The sequence below is a fragment of the Microtus ochrogaster genome, chromosome 16 (assembly GCF_000317375.1).
Source record: "Microtus ochrogaster isolate Prairie Vole_2 chromosome 16, MicOch1.0, whole genome shotgun sequence".
Taxonomy (NCBI): domain Eukaryota; kingdom Metazoa; phylum Chordata; class Mammalia; order Rodentia; family Cricetidae; genus Microtus; species Microtus ochrogaster.
Window position 1 is genome coordinate 7996745 of NC_022018.1, and position 13339 is coordinate 8010083.

The 13339-nt window shown below is 44.1% G+C and overlaps 2 protein-coding genes across 7 annotated transcripts in view; one reads left to right on the top strand and one right to left on the bottom strand.

The window, feature by feature from the left end:
• Slc3a1 (solute carrier family 3 member 1) overlaps positions 1 to 12326 on the top strand; it is a 35462-nt gene extending 23136 nt beyond the window's left edge. The window contains exons 7-10 of the mRNA XM_005354696.3: positions 1818 to 2013; positions 8077 to 8244; positions 9339 to 9455; positions 11883 to 12326. Of these exons, the coding sequence (XP_005354753.1) occupies positions 1818 to 2013; positions 8077 to 8244; positions 9339 to 9455; positions 11883 to 12326 (925 nt within the window). The remainder of the gene's footprint in view (positions 1 to 1817; positions 2014 to 8076; positions 8245 to 9338; positions 9456 to 11882) is intronic.
• Positions 10575 to 13339, bottom strand: part of Prepl (prolyl endopeptidase like) — a 31556-nt gene continuing 28791 nt past the window's right edge. For 4 of the 6 annotated variants that reach the window (XM_005354692.3, XM_026783098.1, XM_005354695.3 and 1 more), the window contains one exon: positions 10575 to 13034. In XM_005354692.3, coding sequence (XP_005354749.1) covers positions 12945 to 13034 — 90 coding nt within the window. In that variant the 3' untranslated portion in view covers positions 10575 to 12944. The remainder of the gene's footprint in view (positions 13035 to 13339) is intronic. The other 2 variants (XM_005354691.3, XM_013348986.2) reach the window with 1 other exon arrangement.

Consider the following 13339-nt stretch of genomic DNA (forward strand, 5'->3'; position numbering starts at 1 on the left):
TTTTTTTTTTGAGACAGGGTATTTCTATATAGCCCTGGTTGTCCTAGAGTTCACTCTGTAGACCAGCCTGGCCTTGATCAAACTTGTAGATCCATCCCCTTCACTCCCCCTGGCCCCCATGCTGAGACTAAAGGCATGTGCCACCACTGCCCGCTGCCAAGACAAATTTTGAATGTCTAGATTTGGATTAGGAACTCTCAGTGAGTAAAGTTCTACAGAAATATTCTAAGAATGTAAGAATCTTACACAATTTGAGAATTTAATTTAAGAATATTGGATAAAGGATATTCACCTTTTATTACTAAGTAGCTTATGAAACAGAATCATTGAAAACAACTAAGGAAATTCTCCCCTCCCTGCCCTTGGAGAAGGCAATGGATTCACAGGGAGTAAAGGCAGAAGTGGGGAGTGCATTGACACATAGTAAGACTATACTTTCTATGAATACCTCAATCAGCTAACAGCAGCACTGATGGGGCCGTTTCAGATGCCTATCTCATCCTGAGTGGTTTTGAGTGCCTATCAATAAAAAGGGGGGACCCTTTATGTGAAGGTATAGACTAGAAATTCTAAGCAGATAGACGAAAATCTCTAAAGAAGGTCTTCAAGACATTAGAGTTTTAGTTGTGTATAGAGAACGCAGAGCGCTGTATTGATGGCAAACCAAGCTCTGTGTTCATGTGCTGCTCACTGGAGAGCCTTGTCCAAAGATGCATGCTTATATTCACGTCCACTCTTCCTCTTAATGCCCCCTCCCCCAGAGCTACCCTCTATCCCCATCCCCTCTCAGCTTTATGTCCTCTTAATAAAAAACCCACTAAGTCCAGTGTATGCTGCTCATATACTCATGTGTGGGGGATCATCTGCTGGAGTGGGACCACACCCTTAGAAAAAATGGACTCTTCCTCTCTGACTATCCCATCTGTCAGTTAGGGGTAGGAGGGCTCACGAGGACTCCCTTCCCTCTCCGTGCTATAACGTTGACTGGCTTGATCTTGTGTAGGCCACCATAGCTGCTAGAAGTCTGTGAGGGCAGCTATCACATGTAGAAGGTGCTGCCTTGCTTCAGTCCTCCAAGGTCTCTGGCTATTCCAGTCTTTCCGTCCCCTCTTCCACGATGGTCTCTGAGCCTTACAGACAGGTGTGATATAGATGTCCCCTTTGTAGCTGGACCTCCATGGACACTGCATTCTGGCCAGTTGTTTCTGTGCTAACTGCCACTGTATGAAGAAGTTAAACTCTCATGAGGTCTGGGACCGCAATGGCCTGAGATCATGGCAGGCTCTAAGTAGTGCAGAATTGTTCCTATTCTTTTATCAGAGATTGAAGACTAATAGGTTTTCTGCCCCACCTCCACCCTCATAAAGGGCCTCTCTGACATACAGTAACCTGGATCAAGCTAAACTTAAAAAGTTTAACAACGGGTTTATTTGAGTAAAGCAACTCCCAGGTGGGTTCGCTAGTCCCAGAGATTGAGGCTGGAGAAGCTGCATGTCTGAACTAAAGCAGGGGGATTATATAGGTTGTGGGTGATGGGTGATGATGTGTGTACCATAATCTGGGTTTGTGTGCAAGTATGGTTGAAAGCTGAGCACTTTAGGTGGGGATTTGGGTGGCTGGCTACTTCAGGGGAGGAGGCTGCTGTAGCCTCCAAGAATGCAGAACTGGGCTTTTTGGAGACTTTCTTGTGTTTGAGCATCTCTGAATGGGGAGTGGGATTTGGAGAGAGAGACCGGAATGGGGGCTTTCTGGATCACACAGGGGGAAACTGGAGGTTCCAACTGAACAAAGACACCAGAGTTTGCCAACCCTTCCAGGTTCATGGGGACCGAAGCCTCCGCAGAGAGCATCGAGAGGACCATGATGTACTACGGCTTACCATTCATCCAGGAAGCTGACTTTCCTTTCAACAATTACCTCACCACACTAGACAGTCTTTCTGGTCACACTGTATATGAAGTTATCACATCCTGGATGGAAAACATGCCGGAAGGAAAATGGCCTAACTGGATGGTAAGCCATCATGCCCAGTACACAGTGATTGATTGTACTTGCTGGACAGTCACCTCTAAAATGAGGTGCATCTTTGTTCCTAGGTGACCTTACTTGGGGTTAGTGGTTAAGTCTGTCCTAGCTTCTGACCAGGCTTGTCTTAGTTAGGGTTTCTATTGCTGTGACCAAACACCATGACCAAAAAGCAAGCTGGGTTTATTTGAATTCTGCTCAGCATTGTAGTTCATCATTAAAGGAAGCCAGAACAGGAACTCAAACAGGGCAGGAACCTGGAGGCAGGAGCTGATGCAGAGGCCGTGGAGGGATGCTGCTTACTGACTTGCTCATCATGGCTTGCTCAGCCTGCTTTCTTATAGAACCCAGGGCCACCAGCCCAGGGATGGCACCACCCACAATGGGCTGGGACCTCTACCATCAATCACTAATTAAGAAAATGCCCTTCAGGCTTGCCTGCTGCCCAATCTTATGATAGTATATTCTTAACTGAGGTTTCCTTCTCTTAGATGTCTATAGCTCTTATTACAAAAGAGAGAACATTATCCACTCAACTAAGTTAATACTTAATGAGTATTTATATATGCTTAGAACTAAGCTTGGTTAGGGTTGGCTATCAAATTGTAATTCCACCTAACATTCCACAGTTCATGATCCCACTGAACACAGGGTTGCAGTGTGGAGGGCTACATGTAGGGTAATTGTGGCATAGAATGTCATGCAAGAGGCATTTAAAACACAGAGATTCTGGAAGGCTCCTTCTACACATAGCCTGCTTCTCTTAGGCTGTGAGGGACAGCACATGTCTCTGTGGTGAACACTGAAGGCAGCTGTCTAAACACAGAGAGGGCACAGTACAGATCTGATATAGAAGATAAACACTGGGCATAGGGCACTTCCATGAGTGGAGCCTGAGGGTGTGGGAGTTACCCTGGAAGGCTGAGTGTGAAGGACCAGGTCATGACTGGCTTACTGTACTTTTCCACATGGCTGTAGGGATGTGCGCTCTTCCACTCGCCCCAGTTACATTCTTTCTTCACCAAGAAACTCATCTTTGTTTGTTTGGTGTTTGTTCTGCTTTGTTTTTGAGACAGGGTTTCTCTGTGTAGCCCTGGATGTCTGGGAACTCACTCTGTAGACCAGGCTGACCTTGAACTCAGAGATCCACTTGCCTCTGACTCCCAAGTGCTGGGGTTGAAGGAGTGCACTGCCACCACCTAGCCAGAAATTAATCTTAGCCTACTATATTCTCAACTTTGTATTATACACGGATGTAGTTTTAAACTTTTTGTAACAACACAGTGTAAACACAAACATTATTTGGCTGTACATTTTTTTCTGTATATCCTTATCCTGTATCCTTTTTCTGTTTTAAACACTGTCTTATATTGTAGGTGGAATTCCTCTGTCCCACCAGCCCTAAATAACCACATGGAGACTTATTATTAATTTTAAATGCTCAGCTGATAGCTTAGACTTGTTACTAACTAGCTCTTAAATCAGCCCATATTTCTTTTTTTTAAACATAATAATTTTTTAAATATTTATTTATTTATTATGTATACAATATTCTGTCTGTATGCCTGAAGGCCAGAAGAGGGCGCCAGACCTCTTTACAGATGGTTGTGAGCCACCATGTGGTTGCTGAGAATTGAACTCAGGACCTTTGGAAGAGCAGGCAATGCTCTTAACCACTGAGCCATCTCTCCAGCCCCCAGCCCATATTTCTTAATCTTAAATTAGCCCATATCTTTTATTTACATTCTATTATGTGGCAGTAACTTTCTTTAGCATAGTGTGTTCATCTTGCTTCTCTCCACATCTCCTAGTGACTCTGCCCTTTTTCATCCCTGCCTGACCTCTTTCTGTCTAGCTATTGGCTGGGATTAAAAGTGTGTGCCACTACCACCTGGCTCAGTTTAGTTTTTCTTAATCTCAGCAACATTTTCATCTACTTTCCCCATATTTATGTTTTGGGCTGTATTTTTGTTTCTTTGCATGTCTTTGACTTTTTTTTCAGGTGGAGACTTGGCTGCTTTAGGTAGTAGATAGGGTAATTCTAGATGTCCTGTTTTTCTTCTGTAGTGTCTGTTGTCTTGTTCTTGGCCCCTTTCTTAGATGAATTCTGTAACGTCTGCTCTCTTGTTTTTCTGACTAGAGACATCTCTGCTTAGTTATTTGCTGGAGATTCTTTTAAAGGAAGATTTTATTTTTAATTTTTAATTATGTATATGTGTGTATGTCATGTCTGCTGTGGGTGTGTGCATATGAGTACAGTACCTGTGGAGGCCAGAAGAGGGTGCTGGATCCCATGGAGCGGATGTTACAGGTAGACTTGAGCTTCCCAATGGGGGTCCTGGGAACCAAATTCGGGTCTTCTGCAAGAGCAGTATTGCTTTTAAACACAGGGCCACTTCTCCAGGTTTGGGGAGGGGATGGATTCTTTAGATGCCCTGAACTGCTAAGTCTCCCTTGCTGTTGCTGAGGGGTCGTGTGTAAGACGTGTCCAACCCCTAGCAGTCAGCTTACAACTCTGCCTGATGTTCTACCTTAGCAGAGCCCGTGGGTCAGCTGAGGTGACAGATCGAACAGAACAGAGCCTTCCCAGGGTTTCCCAGGGGAACTGGAGAAGCTCTTCACGCACACAGACCTGTCCTGAAAGAGCTTTCTAGAGCCCCAGGACTACATAGGAATGTCTGCAGGCCTCTCTTGGGCATCTCATTCTCCAGTTGTTTGCTTCTTCTGGGGCTTGGGCTGTCCTCAATTGGTGCAATACCATAGCCATAGGAAGACAAAATGTTGTCACAGATGTTTTGGGAATGAGACCCTTGTTTGCATAGTCAGTCCTGAATCAGATAACACTCAGCTGATAGTGAGTTGGGGCAGTTTGCACTGTAGCAGGTCCCAGACAATGCGAAGTCCATTGCACTTTAAATCCTTTCTTCCCTGTCCAGGGCTGTTAGGCTTCTGTGTTTTAGCTGCTGTTGGTGGGGCTGGTAGGAACTTGAAAAGAGTGGAATTAGGGAAAGTTAAAACACGATAGATATGAAGTGCTCTGGTTTTTGGCTGAATAGTCCAGAATTGCCGATGTCTTTGGTTAATTTATGTGCTTTCAAAAATGTGGTTTTAGTTTTCCCAACACTTTCCTTGTTTGGTAAATTTTTTAGAAATTGATTTGTCAGTGGTGCTGGAGATTGAACCCAGGGCCTTATGTATGCTAGGCATGAGCTCTCCCCTCTGAACATGTCCCTAGCCTTTAAAGAGCTGTTTTGAGATCCACATCCTGCCAGCTGACTGTGCCCTGATGTTACAATTTTTATGATGTCATTTGAGCAGTTACAGAAAGTACTTTGACAGTTTCTCGTGCCATGGGTGACTGGGATTGTCCTCAGTCTGTGGGATCAAGGTGAACTGTGCTCAGTGCTTTGAACTACTTTCAACTCTGCAAAGGAAGGATCGTTGGGTGTCCGGACAACCTGAGAAAGTTTGCTAAATAGCCTTACGGCACTGAAAAGAATAAAAGCAGATGAGTGATTGAATTTTCTGGCCATAAAACTAGAAACGCAGAGGGGGTGGTGGCACAAACCTTTAATCCCAGCACCCGGGAAGCAGAGGCAGGCAGATCTCTCTTTGAGTTCAAGGCCAGCCTGGTCTAAAAAGTGAGTTTCCAGGATAGCCAGGACTGTTAGCCAGAGAAACCCTGTCTTGAAAAATAAAACAATACAAAGCAAAACAACAACTAAAAACCCAAACAAAACAAACCAACAACAAATTCGAAAAGCGCTTATCCTGTCTCACCAGATCCAGTGGTGGGGGCCGCCTCAGCATGTCAGAGAGAGAAAAAAGACTTCTCCTTTTCCCGATTGGAGCAATCGAGTGTATTGTCAGGGGCTAGTTGTCTGTCATACTGGAACTTGGATGCTGCCCTTCCTCAGCTCTTTTCTTCAGTTGGGAAGTGGAGAGTTGTTGGCAGACTGTTGTGTGAGGGATTAGATCTGAGCCAGGAGGGAAAGTGCTTGCCCCTGAAGCAGCAGAGTCCACGATCCGTGTCAGCCCATTGGATCCAGTTGTGTTTTTCAAGCCTTCCGTGAGCAGCACATGTTCTTATTTGTAACCAGAGCATTCACCACTTGGAAACCACACACAATTAGAGAACACAGAAAATTTCTTAGAGCTAGGCCACCTCTTATGTGCTGGGATTATAAGCACAGGTCACCATCCCCAGTTTTATAGATTTCTTTGTAAGAATTAACTTCCCTTCTGTCTTTGTGTGTGTGCATGTTCGTATGTGCATGTGTATGTATGTGTGTACAAGGAGATCAGAGGTCAGTCTTGGGTGTTGGCCCTCGAGACCCGATCACCTTATGGCTGAGGTCTCTCACTGGGAAATGGGAGGTCCTTAAGACCCGATCACCTTATGGCTGAGGTCTCTCACTGGGACCTGGGCTCTCTATCTAGGCTGGGTTGTCTGGCCAGTGCCCTGGACATCTCTCCTCTATTCCATCTCCAGCTGTGGGATTACCAGGGTGTCCCACCAACCCTGCCTTTTTACTTGGGTGCTGGGAATCAATTTCACGCCTTCACGTGTGCAGCAAGTACTTTACCACCAGAGCTATCTCCCCCCAGGCCTCCAATTTACCTCTGGAAATTGGTTTTGGACAGTTCGGATGTCAAAACAATAAAGGCACATTAGATGTGCCCCATCTGTGTTTTCTACCTTATTCTCTTCTCTTGATCTTTTTCCATCTTTTAAAATGTATTATATGTGCATGGCGTGTGTGTGGGAGAGCATGTGTGTGCCTTGGTGCATGCATGGAGACCAGAGGACATTCATGGAGTTGGTTTTCTCTTCTACCTTTAGGTGGAATCTGGGGATTGAATTTAGGTTACCAGGCTGGCTGCTTGTCAGTCCTTTTACAACCGAGTCTTCTCACTGGCCCTTGTCTTGCTTTTTTGTTTTGTTTTTTTGAGACTGGGTTTCACTATGTAGCTCTGGCTGTCCTGAAATTCACTTTGTAGAACAGGCTGGTCTTGAACTCACAGAGACCCACCTGCTTCTACCTCCTGAGTGCTGGAATTAAAGGCATGCACCACCACTCCCTAGCCCTTGTCTTGCTTTTTATGGAACTCTCCCCCCCCAAAAAAAAAACCAAACAAAAAACCTCACTTGTCTCCTGTGATACTTATTATTCACAGGTGGGAACATGAAAACGCACCCTTTAAACTTCCTCGGGTCTGCAATCCCATTCACACGGAGCACCCTGAGGACTGTCACCACGCTGTGTAGATCAGGGTGACAAAAACCACCACCAAAGCAGCTTGGGGAGGAAAGGGTTTATCTGGCTTAAGCTTCCACATCATGGTTTATCATCAAAGAAGTCAGGACAGAACTCAACCAGGACAGAATCCGGTAGCAGGAGCTGATGCAGAGGCCACGAAGGGGTGCTGCTTACTGGCTTGCTCCCCATGGCTTAACCAATCTTTTTTTTATAGAAACCAGGACCACCAGCCCAGGGATGGCGCTACCCACCATGGTCTAAGCCTTCCCCTGTCGATCACTAATTAGGACAATGTCCCACAGCCAGATCTTTTTTTTTTTTTTTTTTTGGTTTTCAAGACAGGGTTTCTCTGTGGCTTTGGAGCCTGTCCTGGAACTAGCTCTGTAGACCAGGCTGGTCTCGAACTCACAGAGATTCACCTGCCTCTGCCTCCCGAGTGCTGGGATTATAGGCGTGCGCCACCACTGCCCTGCCCACAGCCAGATCTTATGGAGGCATTTCTCAACTGAGGTTCCTTCCTCTCAGATGACTTTAGCTTGTGTCAAGTTCACATGAAACTATTTATTTATTTAGGTTTTTTGAGACAGGGTTTCTATGTAGCTAGCCAGCGCAGCCACCATGGTGGCAAATGGTCAGGTGCACAGGTTAGTGGCCTGGGACCCATTTCTGTGCTTGTGGATACCAGCAGTTTTAGGGTGACCTTCTGCCTGGGGAACTCTCTATTTCAAACAGGATAAGGCTTTATGAAATTGTATGTGGAGCTGTGCTCTTACAACTATCTGCCTTTCAGACAGGTGGACCAGAGACTACCCGGCTGACCTCCCGCTTGGGGAATGAGTACATCAACTCTATGAATATGCTTCTTTTCACACTCCCAGGAACACCCATAACTTACTATGGAGAGGAAATAGGGATGAGAGACATTTCCGTTACAAATTTCAATGGGAGCTATGATCCTGTAAGTATGGGACATTCTCAGCTATGGGCCACGGCTACACTGCCAGACAATTTACCACCTCTATTTCACTACTGAATGTCATGGTCACTTTAAAGAAAATTTATTATGTATGCATTGCTCTGTATGCCTGTAGGCCAGAAGGTGCCACCAGATCCCACTATAGATGGTTGTGAGTCACCATGTGGGTGCTGGGAATTGAACTCAGGACCTCTGGAAAAACAGTCAGTGCTCTTAACTGCTGAGCCATATCTCCAGCCCCATGGCCACTTTTTTTTTTTTTAAACTGTTGATAGTAAGGGTTATCAGTTTCCTTACTGATAAGGTAGTTGAGGAACTGAGCCACACAACTGAGCTTCTTGGCTAGATCCAAGGACCCTGCAGATTCTGAGGCCTGCTGACATTTGAGGACTGGTGACTTACTTTGCATATGATTCGGCTCCCACAAGCAGGAATTCGCGTCTGGTTTTTGATCCGCTAGTGACATGACCACAGCTGTCTTTTCCTGTTACCATTGTGTGATTTTTTTTGTCTGAGGCTATGGCTCTCAGGATTGGGTTGTTGGGTAGATGGCATCCTGACCCTTTAATGTGTGCAACTGGATTTCACCTGTGTGAGAGGCAGTTTCCTTACTACTTGGTTAATTTAACCTTCCCTCCCAGCGGCTCGCTGTGTGCGGGTGCTCACATGCAATGACTGGGTAGGGCGCAGGAGCATGCAGAAGTCAGGACCAGCGGAGTCTGGCGGTGCTCTCGACTGCCGCCAGTTTACAGCAGGGTGGGTGTAGTGAGCTGCTAGTGGAATATTCTGACATCCTTTTATTTTCTTAAAAAAAAAATAGCAAAACCAAGCAGATTCTAAATACGTGAAAGTTCAGTTAGGAAAAGCATATTTCCATCTGAGATTATTCGCTATTTTCAAACTGAAAACAGGAAACCGACAGTGTATGTTACGGCTTTCTCATCATGAAGGCCAGGGAGTGCCGACATCAGCTCAGAACTGAAGGGGTAACTGGAGGAGGTCAGAAAGGGTCCAGATGGATTTCTTGTAATAACCTAATCACTGCTTTCTCTTTTTGGTCTTTATTTTTGACACAGAATACCCTTCTGTCAAAGTCACCGATGCAATGGGACAATAGCTCAAATGCTGGGTTTTCTGAAGGCAATCACACCTGGCTACCCACCAACTCTGATTACCACGCCGTGAATGTGGAAGTAAGTATCCATGAAGATGTTCTGTTGGTTCTAGAAATAAGGAATGCGTTTCCACGTGGATTACCAACATCCCGGGCATATGTAAAACCTTAACTAACACTCTTGAAATCCATCATAGGCTATCTTGGAATTTTCAATTAGTAAGGAGTTTGGAAATTATGTTTTTTTTGTGAACTATGACCTGGTACACAGTGCCCCATATGAAGAGTCTTCACAGAAATTCCTGTCTCTAAGAGTTCCCAGCCATGATGGAAATTCTACAGTGTTTACAGCAAACCTAGCTGCCCTTTCTCTGGAACTTAGTTTTAAATGGTCACAGGTTTTAAGGGATTAGAAGTGAGACAATAATGTTTGCTTTCTGAAACACCAGGGGTGGGGACTGCATACCAATCGATCTAATAGAAATCCCTAAACAAAAGAATAATGTAATTATGAATAAAAGATAAAATGAGGTTTCAGGAGGATGTTGAAAAGGTAGTTCCATATATGAATGGGTTGAATTCATGTTAAAAAAAACACCAAAAATATTCAGATTAGGTAAGACAAAAGTCCAGATATGAGACACCGCTAAAATGATACAAATAATTAACAATACTGCAGGCAACTCTAATGGAAAAGAAGCTTGCAATTTAGCTATCAAAAGAATGTTTACACTTTCTGATCTAGGAGCTTTACTCTTAGATAACTGTATCTATGAATATTCATGTATGTGCAAATCATAAATATGCAAGGGTTTTGTTTGCGGCACTGTTTGCAAGAGCAGAGGCGTTAGAAACGACATGTCCATTCAACAGAAAGCCAGTTCATTAGATCATGGGACTAAGATGTAGCTCCTGAGACAAAGACTAGCTGCACTAGTGAGAGAACACGTTTAACACGTTAGAACACAGCACAGGACAGTGTCACCATCTGTGCGGACACATCTACATATGCTTGAGGAGGCGCAGACTTATCATTTCATGAGCCCTAAAAAGGAAGGAATGCAAGGAGTCATCACATCCTGCCTGTCTCAGGAAGGAAACTGGGGGTGGTTGAAGAAACCTTTGCCTTGTATATATTCTGCAACTCAAATTTATACTACATGAATACATCTCCTAGACAAAAAATGACTTACAAAAGGCAGGCTTGGAAATATTTAATAGCAGACAAAATAGAATTCAATATGAAAAGCATTATATGAGAGAAATGCAGTTTTCAGACAGTGAAAAGTCCACTAAAACCTACAAATCTTTATGCATGTTAACAGGAGCCTCAAATATATGAAACAAGTACTTTGAGAGGTATAAAGAGAAACAGACAAGCCCACGATTACAGGAAAGAGCTCAAATGAAAGCAGATGAAAAAACAGCTCACTGGGCACCTCTCACTTGTGAGTGGCACAAACTCTGCTTCTCATGCGTTATCTAAAGCTACCGAGAACAAGTAACACATCTGATAAACAGAACGAACATTTTTAAATAGCCATCAGATAGTCATTAAATATATTATTAAGCATCTATCGGAAAACAACAATAACAACAACCACTGCCCCAGGAAATGTGGCTGGCAAGATTGTAATGAGTGAACATTATTGTTGATTTGGCAACAGCTCCGAATAATTTGGCATTATGCATCGAATGTCCATATTCTCTGACACAGTAATTATCTGTCTGATAATCTATCTTAAATAATATAAAACATGGGAGGAGGGGATTGAAAATATAAGAACATACAAGTACAACTGTCTAAAAGGGAAGGGAATGGAAGGATGGTAAACATATTCAGCAGAATGTTACCTGCCGTTACAGTGACATCTGTGGAGACGGTGTAACAGAAAAATGCTTATGAGGGGAAAGAAAATAGGAAAGCATAGCATTGAATTAGGTGTGTTTTGTGTAGCTGTAAAATAAATCCAAACCTTTGAAAAACAAAACTGCCTTTGATGGCCCGCCGTGGGATGATGTTGGGGAGGCAACAAGAAAGCAAACGCAGACTTCTTGCGTCTTCAGCTCTGCAGAGTTCTGCAGCGTTCTTCCCATCCCCAGCAGTCTAGGAGTGCATGTCTGCTGGACCACATTAGCCACAGGTGAGAACAGCTAAGTCCAAGCCCACTGGATCATTCTTCTTCCAGGCATCTGGCAGCTCCGGCACAGTGACCTCACTGCAGCAAGTCCAGTGTCCTAAAGTGGAGTCACTCGGCTCTGCAGCAGCTCTGAGATATGGGAGCACTTGCACACTGAGATCGCTCCAGACAAGCAGAAACACGGCTTTGTAATTCCTACAACCTTAGGGTAGCTACTTAGAAATGCTTTATAGCTTGGCAGTTATTTACCTATTTGGGCAGTTATTTTAAAGGGCAAATGAAAGCAAGCTTTTCTTTGGGGGGGAGGGGAATAATTCTTAGAATAAAACATGAATATTTATATGAATATTCTTTTTAAAAAATAGGTCCAAAAGACCCAGTCGAGTTCAGTGTTGAAGATGTATCAGGATTTAAGTCTACTGCGCGCTGCAGAGCTGGTTCTCAGCAGGGGCTGGTTTTGCCTTTTGAAGGATGACAGCCACTCTGTTGTGTACACAAGAGAACTCGATGGCATAGATAAAGTCTTCATTGTGGTTCTGAATTTTGGAGAATCATCTACTCTGTTAAATCTACAGGAAGTCATTTCAGATCTTCCTATGAAATTGAGAATAAAATTAAGTACCAATTCATCCTCCAAAGGCAGTGACGTTGACACACGTGCCATCTCTCTGGAGAAGGGAGAAGGACTCATCTTGGAGTACAGCATGAAGACTCTCCTCCACCACCAAGAAGCTTTCAGAGACAGATGCTTTGTTTCTAATCACGCGTGCTACTCCAGTGTCTTGGACATTCTGCACAGCCTCTGTTAGGAGTCTCCACTTAGATGGCGGCTCTGTGCCCAGCATGTCTTAGCGTTATGTACAGCATGCTGCTGATGAAGCTGCAGCAATGGCAGGCAACTCCTAAATTTCTGTAGCGCGAGTGCAATTGTTTTAGGGAGATTCTCGAATGTTTGAAAGAACAATAAAGTGTTTAAAAGATTATTCCAAAATTCTAAAGCATTTAACTATGAAGAATGCTATTCTTTAAAGTGGATCTGTGGGAACTGCAAGCTGACTCACTTGACAGTGTCTAGAAATATTAACTAGCAAAGAGAAGAACTCTGACCTGTAAAGTGGTCAAAGAAAATTCTGTTAATAGGCACGAAGCTGTTCTGATTGAAAGGGAGACCTGGCGTTCTCCTGCCCAGTCCTTCTGGCTCCTTCTACACCCTACTAAAGAGCATGAACTAAGAACACTTTCCCAGGCTGGGATGTATGTGCTGGTGTGAACATACAAGTGAGTAGTACATTAAGCAAAATTTACACGAAGAACTACTTTTTGAAAAAATTATGCAATAACTTAAAAAAAATTTCACTTTTGCTAAGCCAGCTGGAAATCAGACTGTTATTTCTGTGTGTTTCCACTTCCCAGTTGAAAGCAGCATTTCAGAATTTTAGGTATTTTTTAAGATCCTCGAAAGCATTGGTGCTGTCAAGTCCAAGTTCCTCATACAGGAATTTCATTTGGGCTGTAATCTAAAAGAAATGCATTGAGATTAGACAAGGCTAGGGTGTTGGAATTCCAGGGTTCCCTAGTCTGTCTTTATCCAGGCTAACCTAAGCCTGAAGTCTTTGCTCTGGGACAGAGCAAACCCTTCCTTACCACAGGACCCAGTTAGTCATCCCTTAGCAGAGCTCCCTTACGGGTACCAAAGAGCCCTTGAGCAGGCCCTCCTGCTACTCCATGCTCCTGGGTTGACATTAGTGCCGTAGTTCTGCCACTAACTACACCTTGACCTCTGAGCATGAATGTAATACACCTACAACTGAGGACTGTCAGT